The sequence below is a fragment of the Triturus cristatus genome, chromosome 4_1, assembly GCF_964204655.1.
Source record: "Triturus cristatus chromosome 4_1, aTriCri1.1, whole genome shotgun sequence".
In the NCBI taxonomy this organism is placed as follows: domain Eukaryota; kingdom Metazoa; phylum Chordata; class Amphibia; order Caudata; family Salamandridae; genus Triturus; species Triturus cristatus.
The window spans coordinates 484,629,207-484,653,685 of NC_140585.1; the positions used below are offsets into that span (position 1 = coordinate 484,629,207).

Here is a 24,479-nt window from a genome sequence, read left to right on the forward strand (position 1 = left end):
TTTGAGACTCGGAAGACACCTGCTCTAGTCCTCCTTTTAGACGCCGAAAAGGCATTTGACCTAGGTGTCTGGGAGACCCTATTTTTTATTCTGCAAAATTTTGGTATACCTCCCAAAATTACGGGGTTGGTTCAGAAACTATACCTGAATGCAGAAGCCAACATAATCATCAACACCACAAAGGTAGCCCAGGTGAAGGTTAAACGGAGGACTACACAAGGGTGCCCATTGTCTCCGGTACTATTTGACTTTTTCATTGAGCCATTAGCGATTGCCATCAGGAATAGTATGGATATTTGCCCTCCACTACCAACTATGGCAAAATTTAAATTATACGCCGACGATATCATGCTCATTATAAAGCCGGAGAAGGAGGTCCAAACAAAAACTTTTGAGATCTTCGATGATACATTTTAAAAAAGACAGAAATTATACAGTGTGGCGGAGCATGTATGGATTTACATCTCGATATTCTTTCTTGTTTAAATAAAAAAACGAAAAGATATCTTTGTGTTTATTTTTTGGCACAAATCTCTGGTTTATATGATTTGAAATTCGCCCCACTTTTACGAAAAGTCCAGGATTTATTATTTTAATGGAATTCTCTTCCATTAACCATCTTGGGCAGGGTTGCTTTAATTAAAATGTCTGTTCTCCCGCTATTTAATTTCCTCTTCTCAGCGATACCCTGTGTTTTAATTAGCTCTTTTTCACCAAAATAGAGTCTATGTTTACATCTTTTCTTTGGGCAAAGAAGCTCCCCCGAATTGCACCTAGCACTTTATATGAGGAGCTGGAAAATGGAGGATTAGCTCTCCCGAATTTGAGGGATTATTATTTTGCATAATATATGTCCAGATTTAAGCCAGAACTACAATCGGGTCTTTTTATTAACTATTTTATGAATTTCATTTGTAAGAGAAATCAGATCCACTGCCCATTAACAATGGTTAAATCTCCTAAACTAGTACGGTATAAGTGTGTACAATGGTTTTACCATAAACGCCAGGCTTTGTATAGAAGATATTCTATCCCCGTAATCAACTCCTCAACTCTGTTATCTGGCCCTATCTTGCTTTCTGGGATTAGAGAACCATCAGTAATTACACAAAAATGGGTCACGGGTGGATTTCGGAAAATTGCCCACTTTTTAAGACGAAATGTCTCATCTAATCACCAATGACTTCCTTCTCCCAGAGTCATACAATATCTTTAGCAAGTTCCTGAGTAAACTTGATCTGGTCCAAATCATTGAACGGAAATGTTTAGTATACGATCTAATAGAAGATATGGCATTTATAAAACCTGAGGAAAGGAAAAGCACTTGGCCTCTATCAAGGTTATTGATCTGGAGGGGAAAGTCATAACGAAATGGGCAAAACATGAGGAGATGGAAATCCCAGCGAGCATGTGGTCCGCAGTTAATAATCTCAATTTTAGCATCTTAAGGGGAGCTAATTGGCGAAGTATGTTATTTTTTATTAAATGGATACTTGATAGAACTCCACTTTTTCTCTCTACGATTTATTCGAACCAATCAGGGCAGTGTTTTCATTGCCTTAACCATCCTTCAGCCAATTGGGCACACATTATATTACAATGCCCCTTGATAAAGAGGTTCTGGAATTATATCTTTTACTATCTGGAATGCGAATGTGGCATTTCAATAGGTTTGAATACTTGGTTAATAGTATTTGGCTATGACCCAGACCACCTTCTCTCAGACAAGCTCATCAAATTATTATATATCGCAATGGCTGTTGCCAGATCACTTCTACTTCAGAGATGGCGATCAGATCTTATACCATCTATATATGAATGGGCCCGAAAAATGCAGCAAGTCAAAAAAAGTGAACGAGCCTATGAATTGCGAAGCGGGGGACTTAAGAAGTTTGAGAGGATCTGGGCAGCCTATTTTGATAAAGATCTCTAAATGTAGCTTATTTTTTTGGGTGGTATTCCCACTATGTTTGATTCCTAGTCCTGCAACATCAGCATCTTATTCTATATCATCTGATATCCTCGTGTGATTAAGCTATATCAATGAATACAGGATGATTTAGTAGTCTCCACATGCCCGCTGATTGTTAGGTTTATGCTTAAGGTGTCTAAAGTTTAATCAATTACCTAGTTTGTATTATTGTTTGGCAGTGGACTCCATTTCCTTGAACACTGGCTTAAATGTTTATATTGTGTATTTTTATGGATTTTAGGATTTACTCCCTTCCGGCAAATTGGTGCTATCTAATAATTCTGTATTATCTTTGTCATATTTAATGAATTTCATGGATGTATTTATGGATAATAAATTTTTCTGTTAAAAAAAAACAACTTTATTTTCATTTTGTTTTTGTAGTCTTACATGCATTTTCCAACTCGTTAACCACGCACGTTTTGAAAATTTTAACTGGAACAGTTTTGTTTTTATTTTATTTTGTCATTGTATGGAAGGAAGATGTGTTAGGTCATAGTCGTGTGCAGAGGCTCAAGGGGAATGTGTTGTGGGGTTCTGGAATGGGGAGTTGGGAGGTGATGGTTGGCAGAGAGAAGGTGGCCGCATTGTTCCTGCTGGCTCTAATAGAGAAATCTTCAACTTCACCTTACCTGTGAGGTCCTTCTTTTCACCTACCCACACAAGTGAGGTACCATTTTTATCGAAAGACTTTGGGGAATGCGGGGTGAGTGGATTTTGTGGATCCACACAGATTCCAGAGCTTTCCATCACAGAAATGAAAGGAAAATGTGTTTTTATTTTTACAAAGTTTGAGGTTTACAAGGAATTCTAGGTAACAGAACCTGATGAGAGCCACACAAGACACCCCATCCTGGATGCCCCTGGGTGTCTAGATTTCAAAAATGTATAGGTTTGCTAGGTTTCCCTAGGTGCTGGCAGAGCTAGGGTTCAAAATCTACAGCTAGGCACTTTGGAAAAAGGGGTCAGTTTTCACTGTAAAAATATGGTGTGTCCACGTTGCGTTTTGGACCATTCCCTGTTGCGGGGACTAGGCCTACCCACACAAGTGAGGCATCATTTTTATCGTAAGACTTTGGGCAATGCCGGGTGGGTGAAATTTTGTGGACCCATGCAGATTCCAGAAGTTTTCATCACAGAAATGTGAGGAAAATGTTTTTTGTACAAAGTTTGAGGTTTGCAAGGGATTCTGCGAAACAGAACCTGGTGAGAGCCACTCAAGTCACCCCATCCTAGATTCTCTGGGTGTCTAGTTTTCAAAAAAGTATAGGTTTGCTTGGTTTTTCTAGGTGTCAGCTGAGCTAGCGTTCAAAATCCACATCTAGACACTTTGCAAAAAAGGAGTCTGTTTTCACTGTAAAAATGTGGAGTGTCTGCGTTGCGTTTTGGGCCGTTTCCTGTTGTGGGCTCTAGGCCTATCCACATAAGTGAGGTACCATTTTTATCAGGAGACTTAGGACAACACAGAATTGTAGAGCAACTGTTATTACCTATTGACTTTCAGTGCATTTCTGCCTTCCAAATGTAAGACAATGTGTAAAAAATAAGTCACTTTGAAAAATATCCCATAATTCACATGCTAGTATGGGTACCCACAATTTCAGAGATGTGCAAATAGCTACTGTTTCTAAACTCTATATTTTGTTCCCATTTCGGAAATACATGGGTGTCTTTCATACCGATTTTTCCCTGTTTTTATTTTCCTAAATGAATTGCTATATACCCGGTACACAATACAAAACCATATCAAGACACTGCTTAGTTATTGGCTCTGGATTCCTTAAGATCTTGGTGAACCTACAAGTCCTATATATCCCAAAAACCGGAAGGATCCAGCAGATGTAAAGGTATATTGCTTTCAAATATCTGTCATACTTGGGAGAAGTTACAGGTGAAAACGTTGGCACAAAAGGCTGTTTTTTTCCAACACATTTTCAATTTTTCCTACTTTCAGCTGTTAGTTTCTATAAAAAAAACTTGAAAGATCTACACAAATGACCCCTTGCTGAAATCAGAATGTTGTCTACTTTTCTGAAATGTATAGCTTTCTAGGATCCATTACTGCTTTCATACTTATTTCTACCATTAACTGGAAGGAGGTTGAAAGCACAAAAAGTAGCAAGAATAGGCTATGTCCTAGTAAAATGCCAAAACTGTGTAAAAAAAGGTGGTTTTCTGACAAAAGTCTGTCAGTCCCTGAAAGCTGGGAAGATGGAGGTTTCAGCACCACAAACCCTTTGTTGATACCATTTGCAGGGAAAAAACCAGATGCTTTCTTCTGCAGCACTGGTCACCCAAACAGCACCCCAAAACAAAATTGCTGTATTTTGGCTACGTTTTGTGTCTCCTGAAGGGGAATGAACAAACTCTGGGTACCTTTAAAATCCCCATGATGTTGGAAGAAAAGGACGCAAATTTGGCGTGGGTACCTTATGTGGTCAAAAAGTTACAGGGGCTTAAGCGCGAACTACCCCAAATAGCCAAAAAAAGGCTAAGCACAGGGTGGGGGGAGGGGAGGGCCTAGCAGTGAAAGGGTTAATATTATCCAATGTATGTTTTTTTCATCTTACATTTCAAAGCACTCTTTTTCAGTGCTTCTACTACACTTGTCTGTGTTTAATGTATCTGTCGTGTCAACATATGCTTTCAACTTTTTGTGTTCTCTATGTAGAAATGTGTTATGGTTTTTCAGAACCTCACTGGATCACTATTATGAATAGTCCCAAAACCATGTGTTGCAGACTTGACTCTAGTCTCAGTCACCACAGCAAAGTTTTCAGGACAGGTAACGCAAAGAGGAAGACTTCCTCCAACTCGGGGTGAGATAAAAAGTATACATATATATTGATCCAAGGATCTATGGCCATTGCATTGAAATTTTTGGCATTAAGTTAATTGGATTATTGCGCATAAACGAGTGTTGATTTCTGTAGAAAATTAAAAACATTTATTTTCTCGCTATAAAAAGAATACCACTCCCCTCATCGGACACCGTAGCGCGTGCATTTTAATGCCGCATTGACTCCTTCTATGCTGATACCATGATTAGATCAGGCGAGAATCGCTTGTATACGGTAGATGATAACCATTAGGCGTTTGACGTATGCCTGACCTCGACATGTCCGTCGCGGTAGAGCCGCTACTGGCCATGCGACGTAGCACATGCGCAGTTCGGCGCCAGTTATGTCCTGTCGTTCTCTGGATGTGTGGAGTGGTCTCTTTTAGCTGCGACTGAATCTTTTAGCGGTGCCCGAGTAACTACTGCCATGGCGGCCCCTAATGGCAGCGGGGCACAGGAGCCCCCTGAGGAGACCAGCAGTGGGCCGCAGAGGCGTAGCCGTCGTAGGGCGGCCGCACGTCGGGACAGCGAGAGCTTGCAGGCCCCCGGTGATAGGAAGGAGCTCACCGCGGTGCACAGGGAAGTGGTAGAGGAGGCTGGTCGTTCTTCTGGCAGCTTAAACCTCGTAGAATGCTGTCCTCACAGCCCATCCAGCAGCAGCCAAGGCAAAGCAGAGGGTCTGCCGCCACCATCGGGGAGGAATGGTGGAGATAGTGAGGAGCTCAACGGCACCGGCCCGGCAGCCTCTGGAGGAGACGATGGTTACGGAAGTGGAGGAGGAGGAAGCGGTGGAGCCCAGCATGGCAGGAGGGCTAGTCTTGAGATCTCATCTGACGGTGAACCACTGAGCCGCATGGACTCGGAAGACAGGTCAGTGGGGGCGTGCCAAAGAGGGCTGTGCGCAGTTAACAGTGGCTCTGCTCCCAATGTGCCGGTTGTGACCCCATGACACTTGCAGTGGCTGTCTCCCAGTTGGACACTCTTACTACCTACCACACCTGAGCAATGTGTAGCCAGAAATAGGATGAAAGCAAATTGAAAAAATAAAGGTTGACTGTGTGAGGCAGAATCTTTATGTGGCAGAGTCCAAGTGTACTCAGTGAGATATGATGCTTTCCTCGACACTGCTGGAACGCTCATTTAACCCGAGCTAGGTGGTGTACTAATATGCAGTTTGTTTCCGAATGCGGTTGCAAGATGTGATCAGCCTGTATGTGCAGATGCATTTGACTGATTTATGTAAATGTTGTTAATGCAATGTTTGTTATTTAACACTGTACCAGACATTTCAACGAAAGCCTGCAAAACTGTATGCAAATGCTGATAATGAGTGTCAGGAAAAGTAAGTCTTAGGCTGCTATTGATTTTCAAAAACGTATTTAATATGCAGTGTGCTTTGGCGCCCATAATGACGGTTCTTGTTAAATAAATACACGAATTACTGGAAAAATATGCCCTCGAATCTCCGATATATGGATCTAGGATACTCCTGTTTTCCATCAACAGTGAATTAACGCAAAACAAACCTTATTAGAAGGGAGCATTTTGGCACTCCGAGACTACCTTTCGTTTGCAGACTGTTTCTTAGCAGACTACGACCCTTTGATGTTCCAACACAGCCAAGTTGGGCTCTCAACTTTGGTGCTGCATGGGCCTTTCATCTGTGGCCTTGTGTCTTGCAGCTGATTCAGTGTCACGTTTTTTTTTTAGCTGCACCAAATACTGCAACCTTGTACCCTGACAGGTTTTTAAAACGTGTGCTGTTTGGGTGACCAGTGATTAGCCATAGATGCGTATTTTTGTATTTATTTACCACAGTTTCATAGGCATAAGGTGATTAACTAGTTAAGTATAGTGAGCGTTTTTGGAGTGCTAAATGAAGTGCGCATATTATTTTATCTTTTATCACCGTATGCGTTTCTACCTACAGCTACAGTTCAGTACGTGCTCGATAACACTTCTAAACGCTCAGGCATAGTTTTCCATTGATTCTTGTTTTGTAGCTAGTATATCTTTTTGCTGATCAGGCTTTTACGTTCAACGAGGGATCGACATGGACGTACGCTATCAGTAGTCATACCATCTCGCAAGGTTTGTATTCATCTTACATTGAATTGGCAATTCTTGATCCACTTTTATAGCTGCTAGTGATGTTTATTGAAATGGAAATATGCCAAAGAATCTAACGTGCCTTGTTAAGGTGCACCTCATTCAATGATTTGCCGAGAATATAATTTTTTTTTAACTTAAGTGCCACACTTCCTTTCTGACAGACCCGGTGTCTTAGAATATTTGAAACAGGCCTCTTTTTATTTTTTAGAAAGCATGTTTGAAAGTACTGAAATAGGCAGGATTTGCACCTTCTGTAACATTTATATATAGTATGATTACATGAAACTGAATACATCCTTTTATAATGCTTAGATCCTTTAAATGTTTACAAATGTTAACGTTTTCCGGTTCTAAGCATAAAAGAACCCCGTCGGTTTTTTGGCATTTTTTTGTAAACGAAGCTTTGCTGTTTTGAAAATGGTTTTCCATTGCCATTTTTTAATACATTCTTGTGGGCTAAAACAAACAAAGCTCGGCGATGAAAAAAGCGTACACCTGACGACTCTCAATATGCGGGCTGTCGTTTTTTTTTTAACCTTTTTATTAACTTTTATCGCATCGTTGTGGTCTATATTTAATACGGACCTGAGGGTTTTTCAGGCCTACTAACCATTGTTCTGTAATTTAACACTTTTTAACACGTTGGCGCTTATGTATTTTTTTTTTTAAAGCAATAATCATCATTTACAAAAATATAAGTATTGCAAGTACGTTCGAGACAGTAAGAATCATAAACAGTTATTTTGAAGCTCGTCTATTTTTAGTGCGGCACTCGGTAGAGCTGCCCGTTCGTTCCGAGGTGTTCCAATTCAAGAGAAAACATAGTTTATGAACAATAGTTGTCTGTTGTTTCAGGTAATGCCCTACCCGGACTTCCCAGTTCTACTTAGAGGCGATTGGAATTGCTAATAAATGTCATGCACTAGGATACTTTGTGTAGGGATTCTGCCCTTACTTGCTCTGAAAGAAAATTAGACCCGTTCTTCGTGTAGGCTGTACTTTGGTACTGTTCATTTACTTAGCCAAACCTGCCTTCCAAACGTGGTCTCGCCTGTTTAACTCTTTTTGATTAATGGATGAGCGATAGATAGAAGTCGATGCACATTTAGTTTACTTTTTACATCGTGCTCATTTAGCGTAACATACTGTATGAATACTGCACATTTCCAATTGGAAAAGTTAGCACAATTGTTAAAGTTAATATTTTAAGTTACGAATATTTCGGGGAAAAATATGTAAGCATGTGTTTAACATTCTGAAGAGCATTAGCACATATACAATTGTTTAGACCTACACAGGTTCGATTTCTGGTAATTTTCCACGAAACAAGGCAGTTTATATGTGTGGCTTGACTGCACAGTTGTATGTGAAATACTGTTTCCATTGCTTTAAAGTATACATAACCGTGGGCAGTGACTTCTCCCAGTGAAGTATTACTTTCTCACCTCATACAGTCTACAGTTAGTGTGTTAATCTGTCTCACAAGGAAGTCTTGGATTGTAATGCACAAGGAACTATTTTACGTCTCAAAAGTACATCGAATAATCGCACATTACATTATTTTTCTCACAGATTAATTGTATACTTGCAGAAAGTGTTTTTGTTTTTTCACTGCAGGCTTTTGAATGTTTTAGTGAAAACTCGATGCAAGCTAGATCGATTGGTTATACTAATGCATGCTTATTCAAGGAAAAGAGATAGGCATACAGATCACATAAGCAGGTTGTATTCCTTTCTTTCAAGACAAATCATTTTCGTCTTTGGTTAGTCTGTTGCAGTGTGTTTACACACCAGCCTACACTAAAGCAAATCAAAGGCAAATTAGCAACGTGGCTTATGTCTTAAATTTATAAATGGTAAGTGGAAACGTGTTTCTTGGTCATTGCCATTCAAAAGCAGAGAGTAGAAATTTGAGTTTGGCGATGCTTGAAATGCTGCTTATAGTCTCTGTTAAAATGCCCCTTCAGTCATGGAAGTACATCTCATGACTCATCATTTTATCTCAATGAGTTTGCAGAATATCTTTAAACAATTTCCCTATCTCGTGTAGTTATTGGACACATTTATAATAAGATTAACCATACATTTCATGCATTTTTAAATTATAATTTTGCCTATTAGCAGATCTTGTTGAATGGAAATAATTTAAATATTTCACAAAGGCTTAACAAAAACAAATGCTCTGGAGCTCCCATTATCTAAAATAGTCCAACATGTCTTGCAGTGCATACTTCATTATTCAAATACATCAGATAGTATAAATCAAATGTTAGGCTTTTGCTTGCACCTATTATGGTTGATTGATTCTAGGCTTTCCTTGGTGTCTATCAGCATAGCTTTTGGAATTTGTGAAAGCCTATTAATATTAAAACTGGCCTAATTCTCGGGATCAAGATTTTTTTTTCTGCTCTAAAAGTATGTCCTCTCACTCAGAAAGTGTTCTTGCTATGTTATTCCTTGTAAATAAAGAACATGGTTTGCCTGCATGGTTGATATTAGCTTTGGACCTCTAGTTCCTGCTTTGTGGTAACTTAGCTCTCCCTATCTAAAAGTGTTGCGTATGTTCATATACTGTCTTTTGAACCGTTTTTTTTTTATAAAGAAACATCTCAACCTGTCTATTGTAATGAACATGACAACGTAGGAGGGTGCTTAGATTATTGTGTGAGAAAATTGACTTTGAAAAATATAGGCTATCAAAAACGATTTAAATATAGACTACAAATATCAAGATCGCTCAAAAGTGTCTATTTACAAAAAATGTGACCTTTTTAAAGTTCCTTAATTTATTGACCAACTATAGCTAGACTAGGGTTAAAGTATTATTTTAATCCTAGCTTAAGAAAAGTGAAGGAAATTGCTTTATGGTGATATTAGATTTACATAGATATTTTTGTCATGCACCGTTTTGTGACTATTGTTGTAGTCTTTAATTTCCAATGTTTCTCCCCTATTCTGACACAATGAACACATCACTGAATTGAATTTACTTGCAGTTGGCTTTGTGCCGAATGGTGTCCACTCCATCTCAGAATCCAATGGATGTGGCTAACAAAATATATTCACCTCTGTTGTATTCCTATACATTTCCTTAAAATGTACAAAAGCCATTTTTTAGTAGCACCTGAAATTTCATTATTCCATTGAGGACATTTTCCCTTCATTGGACTGAATAAGGCACCATACAGAAGCTTACTGTAAGCTCCAAGAAGCGTTCATAAATTCTCCCTTGTGCAACCTTCAGTGCTTTAAGGCTTCATTAGTGGCATGCTGCGTGCTGTACAAATGGCCATAACGTAGTTAAATTGTAGAACCAAGCTTGTGAATAAACATTGGGTTCCTATGTTTACTCATTATTGAACTTTTGTTACATTCCCATGCAAGCAAAAACTATTAACTTAGTTTCAGAATAGTTTATAATTATAATTTTGTTGCTAGTCTAGATTGTTTTAATTAGACCAGAGGATGTCATGACCTTGACGTTCTTCTGTGATTGGCTCGCTTAGTAACCAGTCGATGTGTTTGGGGTTTTTGCAATGTTAAAGAAAGCCAAACATTAGAAAAACTGTAGGCTGATTCAAAGCATAGGCCATCTTTAAAAATTGAACAGTTGCATTTTAGGAAGCTTCCTAAAAATGACAGCAGCAGAACCAATCGGATTGATAATTCTGCACATAGTTGATCTTTACAAATCTAAGCAGTAGCATTTCTAAAAACATATTGAACATTTCTTCAATCATGTTGAAGGAACAGGTCAGCTTCATAATGCATCCATAGAGTGCACAAAGGACATAGATTAAAAAAGTTGGAAATGTTTGATCTTTCAGGACTCTTGTTACACCAAAACTTTGTACATTATTAAGTAAACCACCTGAAGCGTTTATGAATTGTATAGGAGAGCATTACATTTTGAAAAAGTAGCGCAACACCACTTGCAATTGGATACAATGTTCAGGAACCAGCAAGAAGTATGTCTTAAAGATGGTATTTTATGAAAGGGATATCTATCTCTCTCTCTCTATATATATATATATATTTTGCATAGACTTCTTTCAGACAGGCAACAGCAAAAACAGCTGAATGGAATTACATCAAATTTGGCTGAACGCTAGATCTTGATCCGCAGATTGTGCTTTTTGTGATTTGGTGTAAATTCAATCAATATTTTTTGAGAAATGTAGATAAGAAAATAATTGTAGATTTTGTCAGTTGGGTTCACGAGCGTCTTGGGAGACTTTCTGGCGCGCCAACTTTAAAGCAGAGCGTTCTGATTGGCTCTAGTAGCTTTATTTACCTTGGGCCATCTCGCTCCTGCGGGAGTCAGACTCCTGCAAGCGCTCTGATTGGCTGCCAGCAACATGAGAAAAATGTTGCTGGCAGCCACTGCAGGACTTTGGGACTTATCCCCTCTCCTAAAGTTATAAAAAAAAAAAAAGATATATGGGGGCAGAGTAGGGATACTCTGACTGTCTAGGCCCCATGGGGGGGGGCTAAGGGGCACCCCAGGGGCAAAATATTCTGCAGTCCTGATAGTTTTGTGGACCAGAGTCTGTGTTGCTCAGTTTAGACAACCCAAGGCCGGAATCCATACACCTAGTTTCCTGGAATGTGGCAGGTCTAAGGCAAAAGTAAATAGACTCTGCCAGTTTAATCTCTGCCTCTTCCAGGAGACTTGGCAATTGGAACAAAGCAAACACAAGGAGATGATGGACGGAGCGCTGAAACTTTTCAGACACTCACCCCCAGTCACAGATCTGGGTTGAATCATCATCGTTCATCATCGTTCTTTAGCTCACGTCGCCACCCTAGTTCAGACATAGCTATTGGAACAACCATACAAGTTAAGTTATAATACCTTCGATATCAATGCAACAGCCTCGACGAGTGACAGACCATTGGGGTGGGGGTTTGGTCTTATCGATTAAAATCTCCCTAAATGTCTCTATAACGTGCTTCCCATACTCTCGTTAGACCTATTGGGCACAAGCATAAAAAAAGGCAATGGATCCTCGCCCACTTGTTTAATGTTTGTTAGACCAAGGAGGAGCCGTTTGGCGTCCCAGGTGGTAGAAATATTAGACCGTGCCCAAAGATACGATCATCATAGGTGTTGATTTTAATTGTACGTTCAAGCCAATCAGTGGTCTAGACCAGATCCTGTAGGAAGAAGACATGGTAAGAGACATTCTCACATTAGCAACCGGCCCACCGATTCCTAGCCCAGTAGCATCCATGCACTCATACATCTAAGACTAGAACACGGACTGAGAACCTGCAATGGACGGATGGCCTCTGATATCCCCAACTCACACACATTTAAAAGAGGCAACACACAATAATGTATTTCATTTTCCATAGTGTAGCAACCTGGATAGGCAAATTGATCTTAAAAGAGATAGCAGTGAGGATAGTGATCACTCCTCGCTATGCCTAGCGATGTCAAGCTGTCTGCCCTAGTTGCGGACACTTGATGGGGATCCATCTCTGATACAGCCATCAGTTTGGAACAAATGTAGATCAGTTAAGAGGCCGTACATATGTTGGTTAATAGCGGCTTTAGAGTTTTAACCAGGGAATGGTACATTTCTATGATGGGGATCTGGGATGGAGACTAACCAAGTGACAATACCAAAAGGTAGGGCAAGGGACAAACAGCCGCTCCTCGTATAATCCGTGGTATATGAAGGCTTGAAGGGAGGCTAAGAAGTTATTAATGCCCTAAAGTGGACCACACAACCATTTGTAAAGACACCATCACTTTATGGAAAATTGTTGCACACGGAAGTAAAGATGCCACCACAGTCACAGAGCACTACCTGGACCTATTCACTTGGTTCCGGCATTTCTCCAATCTTTACTCTGAACCTGAGGAGCATACTGTAGCTCTGCAATGGCTCTGTAATTGCTACCCTAATAATGGCATGGAATACAAGTCCACTTTAGTTTAGAAGAAACAATGTGAGCTATAGATGCCATTCGGTTGGGAAAAACCAGAGGACTGGCCAAAATCCCATGTGATCTACTTAAGCACGACAAAGACGTATTGGATACTATACGTTAATTTAATCTGCATTGCTGTGTCCTCAGGAGCACCGGTACCCTCAACATGGAGAGAGGCAGAAATAGTCCCAATCCACAAAAAAAGGAGTAGACAGGAAACCGGCAACTATAGGCCAATAAGCCTTATGGATAAATTACACAAAATATATGCCAGGCAGGTCCTGAATAAATTGAATGATAGGATGGATGAAAACATTTGGCTTATCAAGTGGGATTCAGGTCACAGTACAACTAACCAGGTCTTTAGGCTACTATGCGTTTTGTGGAAATGCATCAATCTAAGGGGTGGGCACATGTATATTGCATTTGTGGACCTAAAGGTGGCATTCAACCTCTTCCCAAGAGGCCTTCTTTGGGCACACTAAAATACCAAGTTGTGCCTGTTAAACATTTAACACAGATAGCAAAGCTACACCAAGGTACTTAGACCAAAGTCCGCTTGGGTCCTCGTGGGGAAACCACAGAACCTATCCTATTAAAACGGGAGTGAGGCAGAGATGTGTTCTTGCGCTCACCCTGTTCTCCCTCTATGTTAACGATATTGTAGAGTACTTGAAGGAATGTAACCATGGCTTCCCAAAGCTCTGCGGTGCTCCAGTTCCTGCACTATTGTTTCTGGACGAAACAATTCTGGACACCAAGAGGCCTGCTAAAATTACTTGACAGTTTTCATGAGCATTGCATAGTCAAAGGCCTAGAAATCAACTCTAGTAAAATTAAATACATGGCCATCAGGCCTCATAAGGCCTTTAGGAAAAGTATTACAGAATGGGAGAAGAAAATGAGTATGTAACAAACTTTAGCTATTTGGGTATAGTGGCTTCCACACATAAAGCTAAAGCCGCCCTTACCCACAGCTATAGGCAAGGGCGGCTTATCATTAAAAAACAGCAAGCCACCACATCTAAAGTAATTTCACCGGCCATTGAGGTCTATTAACACAAGGCCCAAGCAGCAGCTCTGTATGGGGCAGAACTATGTGATGTAGATAACCTCAATCAACTAACATTAAGCGAAAACAAGTTCACAAGGAGACTACTATGTCTCCCCACGTCAACACCATTGATACCCATGTATCGGGATTTAAAGCTTAAAAGAATGTCATATAGCTGTTCTGAGATCTTTGCTATACTGGATAAGACTTTGGGTCACGCAGGAGCTGGCACACTATAGCGAGGGCCTAAGGGAACGAATGGATCTTGATAAATCCATTACCTTTCCCTGGTTTTGTCATGTCCACACATGGGTGGAAAAGTTAGGCCTATCTGCTTTTTGGAGTGATCCTCATACACGAACATCTCACTCACAAAAGCTTCTGAAACCAATATATTGGGAGCTCGCTTTGGATACCCTTCATCAAAACCGTAGATTGGGCAGGTTGACCGTACAATTTCTTACTGCTAATCCAAACCCAAAATTTGAAGAGTATTTGGATGTTATTCAACCTCACTTGGCAAAATAAAGTGTATGAAGTTTCGTTTTGAAACTCTTCAGATTAAAGATTCTGTAAGATGGAAACCTAATAACAGTACTGTTAATGAAGAATCCATTTGCACCATGCACTTTAGGTACTACTGAAAATGTTGCACATGTTTTATTCAGCATATGTTAAGTTTAGAAAGAAATTGATATGTCCAAACTGCTGTAATATTGGGTTTAGAAAATATTCCATTGCCATGAGAGTTCTAAAAAATGGCACAACCCAGCAATTTCTTTGTTGCTGAAGTAGATATCTGTTAGAAGTTGGCTGTGTACGGAAACAATAGGAATTGAATTGTAACTGTTATGCTCATTATTTAAATTATGGTTTTATTGTTTCTTTTTAATTGATTGTATTTTATGACAAAGGATTGGTGTGAATGCACTTTATTAATATCCTTGGATTTTACACTGTGTTATAGCTGTATATTTGCATTTTATGGCTTTTAAACAAAATATAAGCTACTCGAACTGAAATACTCTATAGTGTATTTATCATGAGTTTTTCTTTCTGCAAACACAGGGTAAACTCTCTCGAGTGTGAATCCTTTTTTTTTTTTTTTACAGTACCCACTTCTCTACTCATATCAACTTCATTTCTCAATGTAGGTTTGGTGAGTGTTAGGGGTTAGATACAGATAAAAGCTGTCTGTATTAGGACATTCGTTTTGGAACAGCTGTTCAGTATTTTTAGGACCTCAGCTTTGTCTGAACAGTTGTATACCATACTCCGAGGGTTTCACATATATCTGTGGATGATAGTTAATGTGAACTATGCTACCTGTACAGTGAATGGTAAATGTTGCTCATAATGGTGGTTTTCTATACGTAAGCGAGTTGCATCTGTGATGGCACTAATGATGCCTGATAGTCTCCTGAGCTATTTTGAACTTACGGTCAGGGCTCTAATGCAATAGTAATTTATCGAGCAATATGCGGGAAAACAAAGCTTGGATTATGTCATCAGTGATTTCATTTGAGATGTAATCAGTGATGTCATAAATGATATCGTGGAACAAGTAATGAGTGATTTCATATGTGAGGTCATAAGCAGTGCATGGTGTTAGTGCTGCGAACTAGAACTGGCGAATTTCGGTGTTTTTGTAGTACAAAACATTAATGTTGTCATAGACAAATTAACCTCTCTGTAACTTTTTTAGGTCTCGCCTGAGCCAGCGCATGCGCTGCTCTGGCGAGACATTTAGTGAGTGGGCTTTAAAAAGTCGACCACAGCTTTTTGTGTGGCCTAGAGCTTGCGGTTACGCGCACAGCTGCCATCTGGTTTTCCTATCTCTTCCTCATTAAGAGCATCGCTCGCGGGCACCCTAAAGCGCGCGCGCAGAAGTACTTGTTAATTAACTTTCGCGGCTGCTGGGCTGTGCTTTTGTTTCAGCGCTGGTTTGTTTTGCTTTCAGTGGCGCGCTTGTTTCTAAGGACACTACGTGCTAGAAATAGTTCATCAGGTGTTACTTGTATTGACAACAGTGCGTCCGGCTTTTATGTCTGTTTGTTGCTTAATGTGGAGAATAAGTACCTTTTTAATATATATCCTTGTAGCGTGATGAATCTAGCGATGTTTAACAACACAGTCCTGTAAATCTCCACTTTTTACTGTGTATAGTTACTCCGCCTCAAGTTGTAGTAACTTGCCAAGCTCTCACGCTGTGGATGACCATGCCTGATATTTGCCTCATGAGTATATCTCATAGTAATGGACGACCCTCAGTTGGTAATATAATGCACACATGCCCCGCAGCTCAAACGACAAATTATTGAATAAAAATAGGATGCGTGTAACGCCCTGAACGTCTCAGGATCGTTTAACAGACACGACAATGAGGACGCAACCACTAGTGAAGGGTTAGTTGTTTTAATGAAGGCAAATAGAATACAAAGAATAAACAAGTTATAGTCACTGGAATCCTCCAGGCTAAGTACGTTACCAGCCCACAGCACGGATGGTCCTAACCGTCCTCTGCATATACGCCGGTCCCGGCGTATGCCAACAGAGGGGAGAAATGAAATGGCCGACAATGCCAATCGGTAGGCTGTGAGGGGCACGAAGAGTGTTGGGGAGAATCGAGGAGTCAGGGAAACACCCAGCCGGGGTCTCTACCTGAAGGGAGCAGCCGCTCAACCTCTTCCTCAGACTGCACCGGGACGCGGAGTCACCTCCTGGTGATGCGTCACCGATACCCCAATCACAAGCAAGAAGGCTGACCCGAGAGCAGCCGCTCGATCGATCCTGTGGACTTCCGAGTCTGTAACGCGGCAAACACCTCCTGGTGTGCGTTACAGCTGGCAGTCCCTGTGTCTCTGGTCGGGCTGGGAGTTACGACTCCAACCAGCAAAAGCGCCACTGCGCTTGGACTCAGCCGAGTCAAAAAGCGAAGCTCAATGGTTGACCGGTAGAGCTTCCGGGTCCTTCACAGGTGACGATGGGGCAAGACACGGCCCAGGGAGTAACGACTCGACCTACCTCCGTTCTTGCCTTACTGGAGCACCACTCCGGAACACTGCTCTTCATGAAGCAGGTACGTCGGTGTGAACACAATATCCGACAGCGTTGTACCTCCCGGTTCCTCCCTTTATAGGGCGTGTTTTCCTTGAGTTATGTAACAGCTCTCCTGTTTACATAAGGGCGTGTTTCCCTTGAGTTATGTAACAGCTCTCCTGTTTACATAAGGGCGTGTTTCCCTTGAGTTATGTAACAGCTCTCCTGTTTACATAAGGGCGTGTTTTCCTTGAGTTATGTAACAGCTCTCCTGTTTACATAAGGGCGTGTTTCCCTTGTATGACAGGAATTCTTGACAATGCGATATTACTAATGCGCTGTAACAATTTGTCGTGTGGAATCGAGTCCTGGAACTCGGAGCTCGAGTAGGTATTACTAATAGGAGCTTGCGTCTAGTTTGTGGACACACGGGGTTCGAGAGTTCCTTTACATAACTTCCGTTTTCATTATGCAGTTTCAAAGTATTTGCCTTTTTTTGTAAATATATTTGGGTTCTTTTCCGCTTTAGTTGCCTTAATGGGGTATCATTATTTTTTCTGTGTGAGGCACGCTCCAATGTTCTGTACGTGATGCACTAGATGACATGTTACACTCTAAAGATGGTGGCCTCGGTTGGCGCTCCTGTTGTTGAAAAGGCTGTTCCTATTATTGCACTAGATACTGTGTCAGAACACCTGTTTACGTCATGTCTGGTTGGCTACTTACTTCTTTCCTCATGCGGCATGGTGGGTTCCTATGAAATAGACGCGATAGGAGTAATCTTTTCAGCCAATGTAGGCGAGTTGAGTGCCGGGTTTGCGTGTGCCACACTTTATGTACCATACGGTACCTGGTGATATTTTAGTTTGTTTCATTTAACGTCTAACCTTTTATAATTCATAATTACCCATACTGATATTTTTACTTTTATGTGCTTTATTTCCAGCCCTGCGGTATAGCGCGACACTTGATGCGCTTCGGTTCTCGACGCTATTACTCGTGAACCTCTAATGTTTTCTGTGCCTGCTAAGCTTGTTGCTGTGTGTCGGGCGTAGACTGGCTTCCCAGGCAGAATAACCCTCTTCCCCAGGAGCGAAGAGAATGCCCCTCCCTTTCTTAAAGATACCACCTACCCAGTGTCTCAATAACATACACTAGAGCAGGGACAATCTCTTCAAAAAATGAAGAGACAAATGAGACTCCTCAGAATCGTCCCTCTGCTGCCAACAGGAGTAGGTCCAGGACCAGGAGATGCAGAATCTCTACACAAGAGAGGACAAGAAACAAAAGAGGTAAAACTATTTTGCATAACCAATGATTACCACCCTCTAGTCTAAATCTAATACCTGCTAGATTGTGTACTGTTCCACACTTACTTGCTTCAATACTTGCTTGCTTGCTTGATAACTTTATTTCGGTCAAAAGACCATAAAAGTACGAATAGACATATCATCAGTTACAATAATACAAATTGAGCGATAAAACAATAAATAACATTTTGGAGTTAAAATCTTTAAAAAACAAGATTAAACTTTTACGTCATCAAGATAAAGGTGGTTAGGTTAAAAAAGTTTTCCTCCAACGCCACATGCCGTAAAGATAGCGAGATACAGCGAAAACAATGAGTGGATCAGTATCATAAGTTAGAGTCCTGCTGGCCTGTTTAAAATGGCGAAAGCCCAAATTCCTACAGATGGGAATCAGCCAACTTTTCCTAATTAAATGATAGGCAGGACAAAAGAACAGCACATGTTCAACAGACTCAGTTTTGAAGTTACAAGCAGGACAACTTTCCGAATTTCCTGCCTGCCACTTGGATGAAAAGGACCTAATTGGTAGGGTGCCATACCTTAGTTGGATGTACAATTTACGGGCAAGTGGGGGTTCTATTAGATCCATGAATTCCTCTAGTTTGGAGTCCTGTTTAACCAAGAGGAATTCTAGGGTCAATCTACCTGTCACTAAAGAGCTCAAATGTAGAGAAGAATTTTTCGAGGACACCAAAGAGAGGATGTCCTTCTTTGGAATACCAGGGCAACTTGCCTCCGGGTTTACCCACATTTCCGGGAGTCCTAGTTGAAAGCAAACTGCTTTGATATGCAGAAGCCAAGGGATTTTTTTAAGTTTAAGTGCAGGCCACATCTCTACAAATTCTAATTTATACGGAGACAGTTCAGGCACTGACCACAGCCTTTTCCAATACAAGATAGGCCTTGCACTAATAATCTCCTCAATTGGGACTAGCCCGAGATCGAGCATAAAAGGAATCGACGGTGTGCTGGAGGGAAGTCCAAGAAGAGATCTTAAAAAAGATAGCTCAGCCCTTGTAAAGGAAACAGACTGCTTGTGTCCCCAAAGTTCGGCTCCATAAATTGTGGCCACTCTTGCCTGTCTACAATAAATTTCAAGGGCGGGAGACACTGGTTGAAAACTTGATCTTTTAAAAACTTTATTCAGACCCCCAGTCAATTGAACAAGCTTGAGAGTTGACTTAGAGATCTGAGAATCCCAACTAAAGTTCTCCGTTAGGGTCACGCCTAGATAAACGAAAGTTTTGACTCTCTCAAGAGGAATATCAAATAAAACTGGGTTTGGACGCACCCGTTTGGGGGGGTTAAAGATCATGTATTTAGTTTTCCCCAGATTTATTTCGAGTCCTCTAGACTCACAAAACTTAGCAAAACCGTTCAGAATATTTTGTATACCCGAAGACGTTCTGGACAATAACAAAGTATCGTCCGCGAACATCAATGCGGGCACGCGTCCTGATGCTAATTTAGGGGCATCATTATTTGGTATACAATTCAGGTGGTCAATAAGGCCATTTATGTAGAGACTAAACAACGTGGGGGCCAGGACACACCCTTGGCGAACACCTTTTTGAACGGGAAAGCGATCGGTAAGCTCACCGTATTTCCCACATCTTACTTGGGCGTAATTATTGGCATGGAGCCTAGATAGAACAGCCAATAAGTAAGAGGGGAGGCCCATGTCTGCCAGGACTTGCCAAAGTTTAATACGAGGAACCAGATCAAAAGCTGCCCGCAGGTCCACAAACACCAGGTAGAGGCTGCCACCCTCGACCAGGGCTGTTTTCCAATACAGGACCTGCAGGCGAAAAATCTGATCTATAGTGGAAATAGCAGTCCTAAAGCCACCCTGAAAGGTGGTCAAAATCCCGTTCTCCTCAATCCAGCCCAGGACCCTGTCCAATAGAACCCTCCCCATTAGTTTTTGTGAGGTGTCTATGAGACTAATGGGTCTATAATTAGAGGGGGTTAGTGGACAGCCCTTTTTAAAGATTGGTACTATTTCGGCCCCAAGCCAAGTAAAGGGAACAACACCCCCCTGCAAGATGCTATTAAATAGGACAACCAAGTAGGGTGCCCAAATCTTTGGCTGGGCCCTAAATAGGTCCCCGGGTAGTTTATCCAAGCCCGGGGCTTTGTTCGGGAGCATTTTCCCAATTGCTTTTTCCACCTCAATCATAGTGATGAGCTCCGGGAAGGCATGGGGCACTGGAACTAGAGAGAGGTCAGGGTTATCTACAGACAGATTGTCAGAATCACAAGTACCATATAGGTCACAAAAGTGACTTTCCCAAGATGAGGCTGCAATATTTGGGACAGGTACAGATGAATACCCACTCACACCAGTTGCGACAATAGACCAAAATAACTTAGCGTCCTTACAACTAAGCGCATTGCCCAACTGCTCCCAAAGTTCAACCTCCGCTATTTTCTTGGCGTCACTAATTGCCTTTTTATACAAGGAACGGTTCATTCTAATAGCTTCTCTGTCCCCAGTTTTTACTACCAGCAGCAGGGCCTTTTTGGCCTCACGACAGGCTTTATTGTACCACCCTACTGATTCAACCCTTGGCTGTGTAACCCTTTTTACTGGGTACAAAATATCCCTTAGTGCAGTGACCAGTTTGCAATGGATATCTGTAGGACTGCCCATAGACCCAGCTTCCCCCATCTCCTCAATAAATGGAGTTATTATCCCATACAGTTCCGCCAGTTTACTATCCGACGTTAAAAATTCTGGCCACTTTACTCTCCTTCTACAATTACAGATTTCCATTGGATCAGGCAAAGGGTTTTCACCCGGGACTGGATTTTTAAGCCCAAAACTTCCTAATTTAAGGGTCAGAGCTAGAGCATTGTGATCACTATCCAACCTCTCAATGACCACAAATTCATAAAGTTTGTCCCAGTGTTTAGCTTCAATGAATATGTAGTCAATTATTGAGGTATGGCTAGCTCTGTTAAACGTTGTTTTCCCTGGTCTGTCAGGCATCACCCTTCCATTGCATGCTCGCAATGATGAAGCTAAAGAGAGAGACTGCAATTGCAGGACTAGAGGAGTCCATACCTTAACTAAGGGGGTAAGTGGGTCCGGAATATTCCAAAGTGAATCCACTTCGTCACAATCTCCCATGTTTGGATCCAGTAAAGGCTCAAAATGGCAGTTAAAATCCCCGCCTATGATTAGTACAGTAGAGGAGTCCAGTGACTGTAATAGTTTGAACAATACAGTAATTGCCTCTGATTCAAGGCCCCACTTGAAATTGGAAGGCGGGAGCCTGGTAACATAAGTACAGCAGTGTCAGGTGATGAACGCGTCCTCGCGTTTGCAAACAACTGAAATGGGAAGGCGGGAGCCGGGTAACAAAAAGTACGGCAGCGGCCGGTGATGAACGCGTCCTCGCATTGGTCGAAAGCCTGACAGGGGGCGGAAAAATAGGGAAGCGGCAACTGGAAATAATTCAACGCGGTATGCGCTGATAGTCAGCTGACGAATAGGTGGTCTGAGGCAACACAGAAACAAAGTCTTTTGGCAACGTTGTACCGCGATCTCGCGCTGAGTAAGGATAGTCCGACGACAGGACCAGGAAACACAAAAACCTTTGCCAAACAGAACAGCGCGAATTCACGCCTAGAGAAAAAATAAAGAATGAGGGCGTTGGGGGTTGTCCAAGGCAATAGGCGAAGCAGATAGGGATATCCAACGACGCTGAGGAGTAATCCACAAACAAGGCACAAGGCAGGACCACGAGTGTAAAGCCAAGCACTGAGGCACCGGAACGGAAGGCTTAAGACCCTCCCAATCACATGACCAGTCCAGGGGCAGTATGGGACAGTACACAACCCTCCTCACGGTGCATTCTGGGATAGGTAGTTTAAGGACAGCACAAGGCGCCTGAGCCCTAACAGTGTGTGGTCATCTTAGCGCTATCGCTTACACAGGGAAAGTGTATATGTACACTTATGCCACTAGGGTGATGTGCAATGTAGTATGGGGTTTGTGACACGATTACGAGTCCTCCTCAGGATCTGGGCAATGCTCAAAGGGGTTCACCACCTGACATTCCCAAACTCTGACTAGAATATATCCAGAGCGTTGAGGCGATCAAGTGAGGAAAAGGGTTAGCGTAGGTGCAGCGTGGGAAAAGGGAGACCTGTAACAAAAGAACATATGATTAGCATTCAAGACAAGTCTGACTACACTCATATATTCTCGCTATTCCCTCTCCCGTACCTGGTAAGTTCTTCCCTGTCTGCTGTATTTCCTCTGTCTAGTAAGCTTCCTCTCTCACCGCAAGGAACGATGTCCAAACATCTACAAGACCAAACACAATCAGTTAGTGCGGCATCACCTTTCCTTTCAGCGACTAGTCATAAAAGAACATATGGTCCGCATACATACCCTACACCACACACCCTCATAAATCAGAGAAAAGAAAGGCCATCTCCAGGAAGCTGCTGTGGAACCTAACCCCATGATGGGGAGTCCATACAGTCTAAGGACTACGAGTGCCCAGAACACCCTTCCTTTCAGGGCCTCCAGACTGGCATAACGATTGGACCTGCTCAGGAAATGCAGGCTAAGGCTTGTTTCACAATAGTCCCAAAATCATTCGGTAACAAAAAGGCGGTACCTTCTATAATGTTCCCGGCACTCTCCACCACTTTGCTCCCGGGCAGGCCGTATCTTCGGAAATCAAAAAAGCAAAAGCAGCCGGTAATTCCTCCGTGGCTTACCTGGAGAGAGCGTAAGCCCACGGAGATCCGATCATTAGCGGCCGGTCCTTTCCGCCGCTACCGCTAACGGAAGTCAGGGTTCGGAACAGCTGGGGCTGTCTTTCTAAGAACACCGCCGGAGCCTCACGCGATGCTGACAGCCTTGTCCCAGCCGCAGCCGCGGAACAGGGAAACTCGGTATCCTGACGGCCCCCGCCCGTCCAAGTAGGAACAAGGCAAACTCCGAAGGACCCCCACCTGAGGGTCTCGGTCACGGTACCAGAAGGGTTTGGTCGCTCCGTGGAAAGTCTCGGTACAATCAACAATGTGCAGAGCAGCCGCTCTGCATCCAGATTCCACCAATAACCAGAATCACATACAACGCTCCCTGTGTTGTACGCGGTTTATTAGTTCCGATCCCTCCCAGAACTATAGCCTCCTGGGAGTTGTAGTTTGCTGCCACCTTCAGTCCAAATGACGTAGGCGCACTACTCGGTCAGATCCTGACAGTTTGTGCAGATAACGCACTGTTGGAATATTGTCACAAGTTCTTATGTAAATTCAAACTTGGCTGACACTTGTTTGAATATCTTGGGAGCTGAAACATGTATATGTAGGAAGATAAACAGCTGGACTCAGAGTATGGTATTATGCAGTTGTTGCAGTTGTGATGTCAGCCAGTCTGCTGGATCATGCAAGAGCATAACATCAGTGAAAGCAGTAATGCCTTCCTCGTATGAATCATATCCTACAAGGTCATAGGTGAACTCCCCATTTTAGTGACACAAAGTGGGCTGCCATTGATATTAGGCACAGGCCGGCAGTCACGTTGCAGCACAAACCATGAAAGACATACAGTCAATGCAGATGTACCAGGCATCTGAAATGCCACCTTTCCATAATATGGACATTCTTCATGTACAGAGCATGACTTTTGGTGCATTGTGAGGATGTCATCCACCGAGTTCACTGCTGTGGAGCTGCTGTGCATGTGTGAATGCCCTTAGCTACTGGTATGTTGCAACGTCCCCTAGTCCACGTAGTATAACAGTTAGACATTTACGTTTTTGCTGTGATCTTCACTTTTAATTGTGTGCCCATGACATCTGTGCATACTGCAATGTTTGTGTAGTGTACTGCACAGTTATGTTCGCCACAAGAGGTCTGGTGTATGTTCCTTCCTCTAACTCACTAACTCTCTCTCTCTCTCTCTCTCTCTCTCTCTCTCTCTCTCGCTCTCTCTCTGACTCACACTCTCTCTCTCTCTCTCTGACTCACACTCTCTCTCTCTCTCTGACTCACTCTCTCTCTCTCTCTCACACACTCTCTCTCTCTCTCTCTCTCTCTCTCTCTCTCTCTCTCTCTCTCTCTCTCTGACTCACACTCTCTCTCTCTCTCTGACTCACACTCTCTCTCTCTCTCTCTGACTCACACTCTCTCACTCTCTCTCTCTCTCTGACTCTCACTCTCTCTCTCTCTCTCTCTCTGACTCTCACT

General features: G+C 42.2%; 1 protein-coding gene across 3 annotated transcripts in view; it reads left to right on the forward strand.

Moving 5' to 3' along the window:
• The first annotated feature begins 5,125 nt into the window (after positions 1–5,125).
• AEBP2 (AE binding protein 2) overlaps positions 5,126–24,479 on the forward strand; it is a 407,512-nt gene continuing 388,158 nt past the window's right edge. For 2 of the 3 annotated variants that reach the window (XM_085652711.1, XM_085652710.1), the window contains exon 1: positions 5,126–5,681. In XM_085652711.1, coding sequence (XP_085508837.1) covers positions 5,239–5,681 — 443 coding nt within the window. In that variant the 5' untranslated portion in view covers positions 5,126–5,238. The remainder of the gene's footprint in view (positions 5,682–24,479) is intronic. The other variant, XM_085652712.1, reaches the window with a different exon arrangement.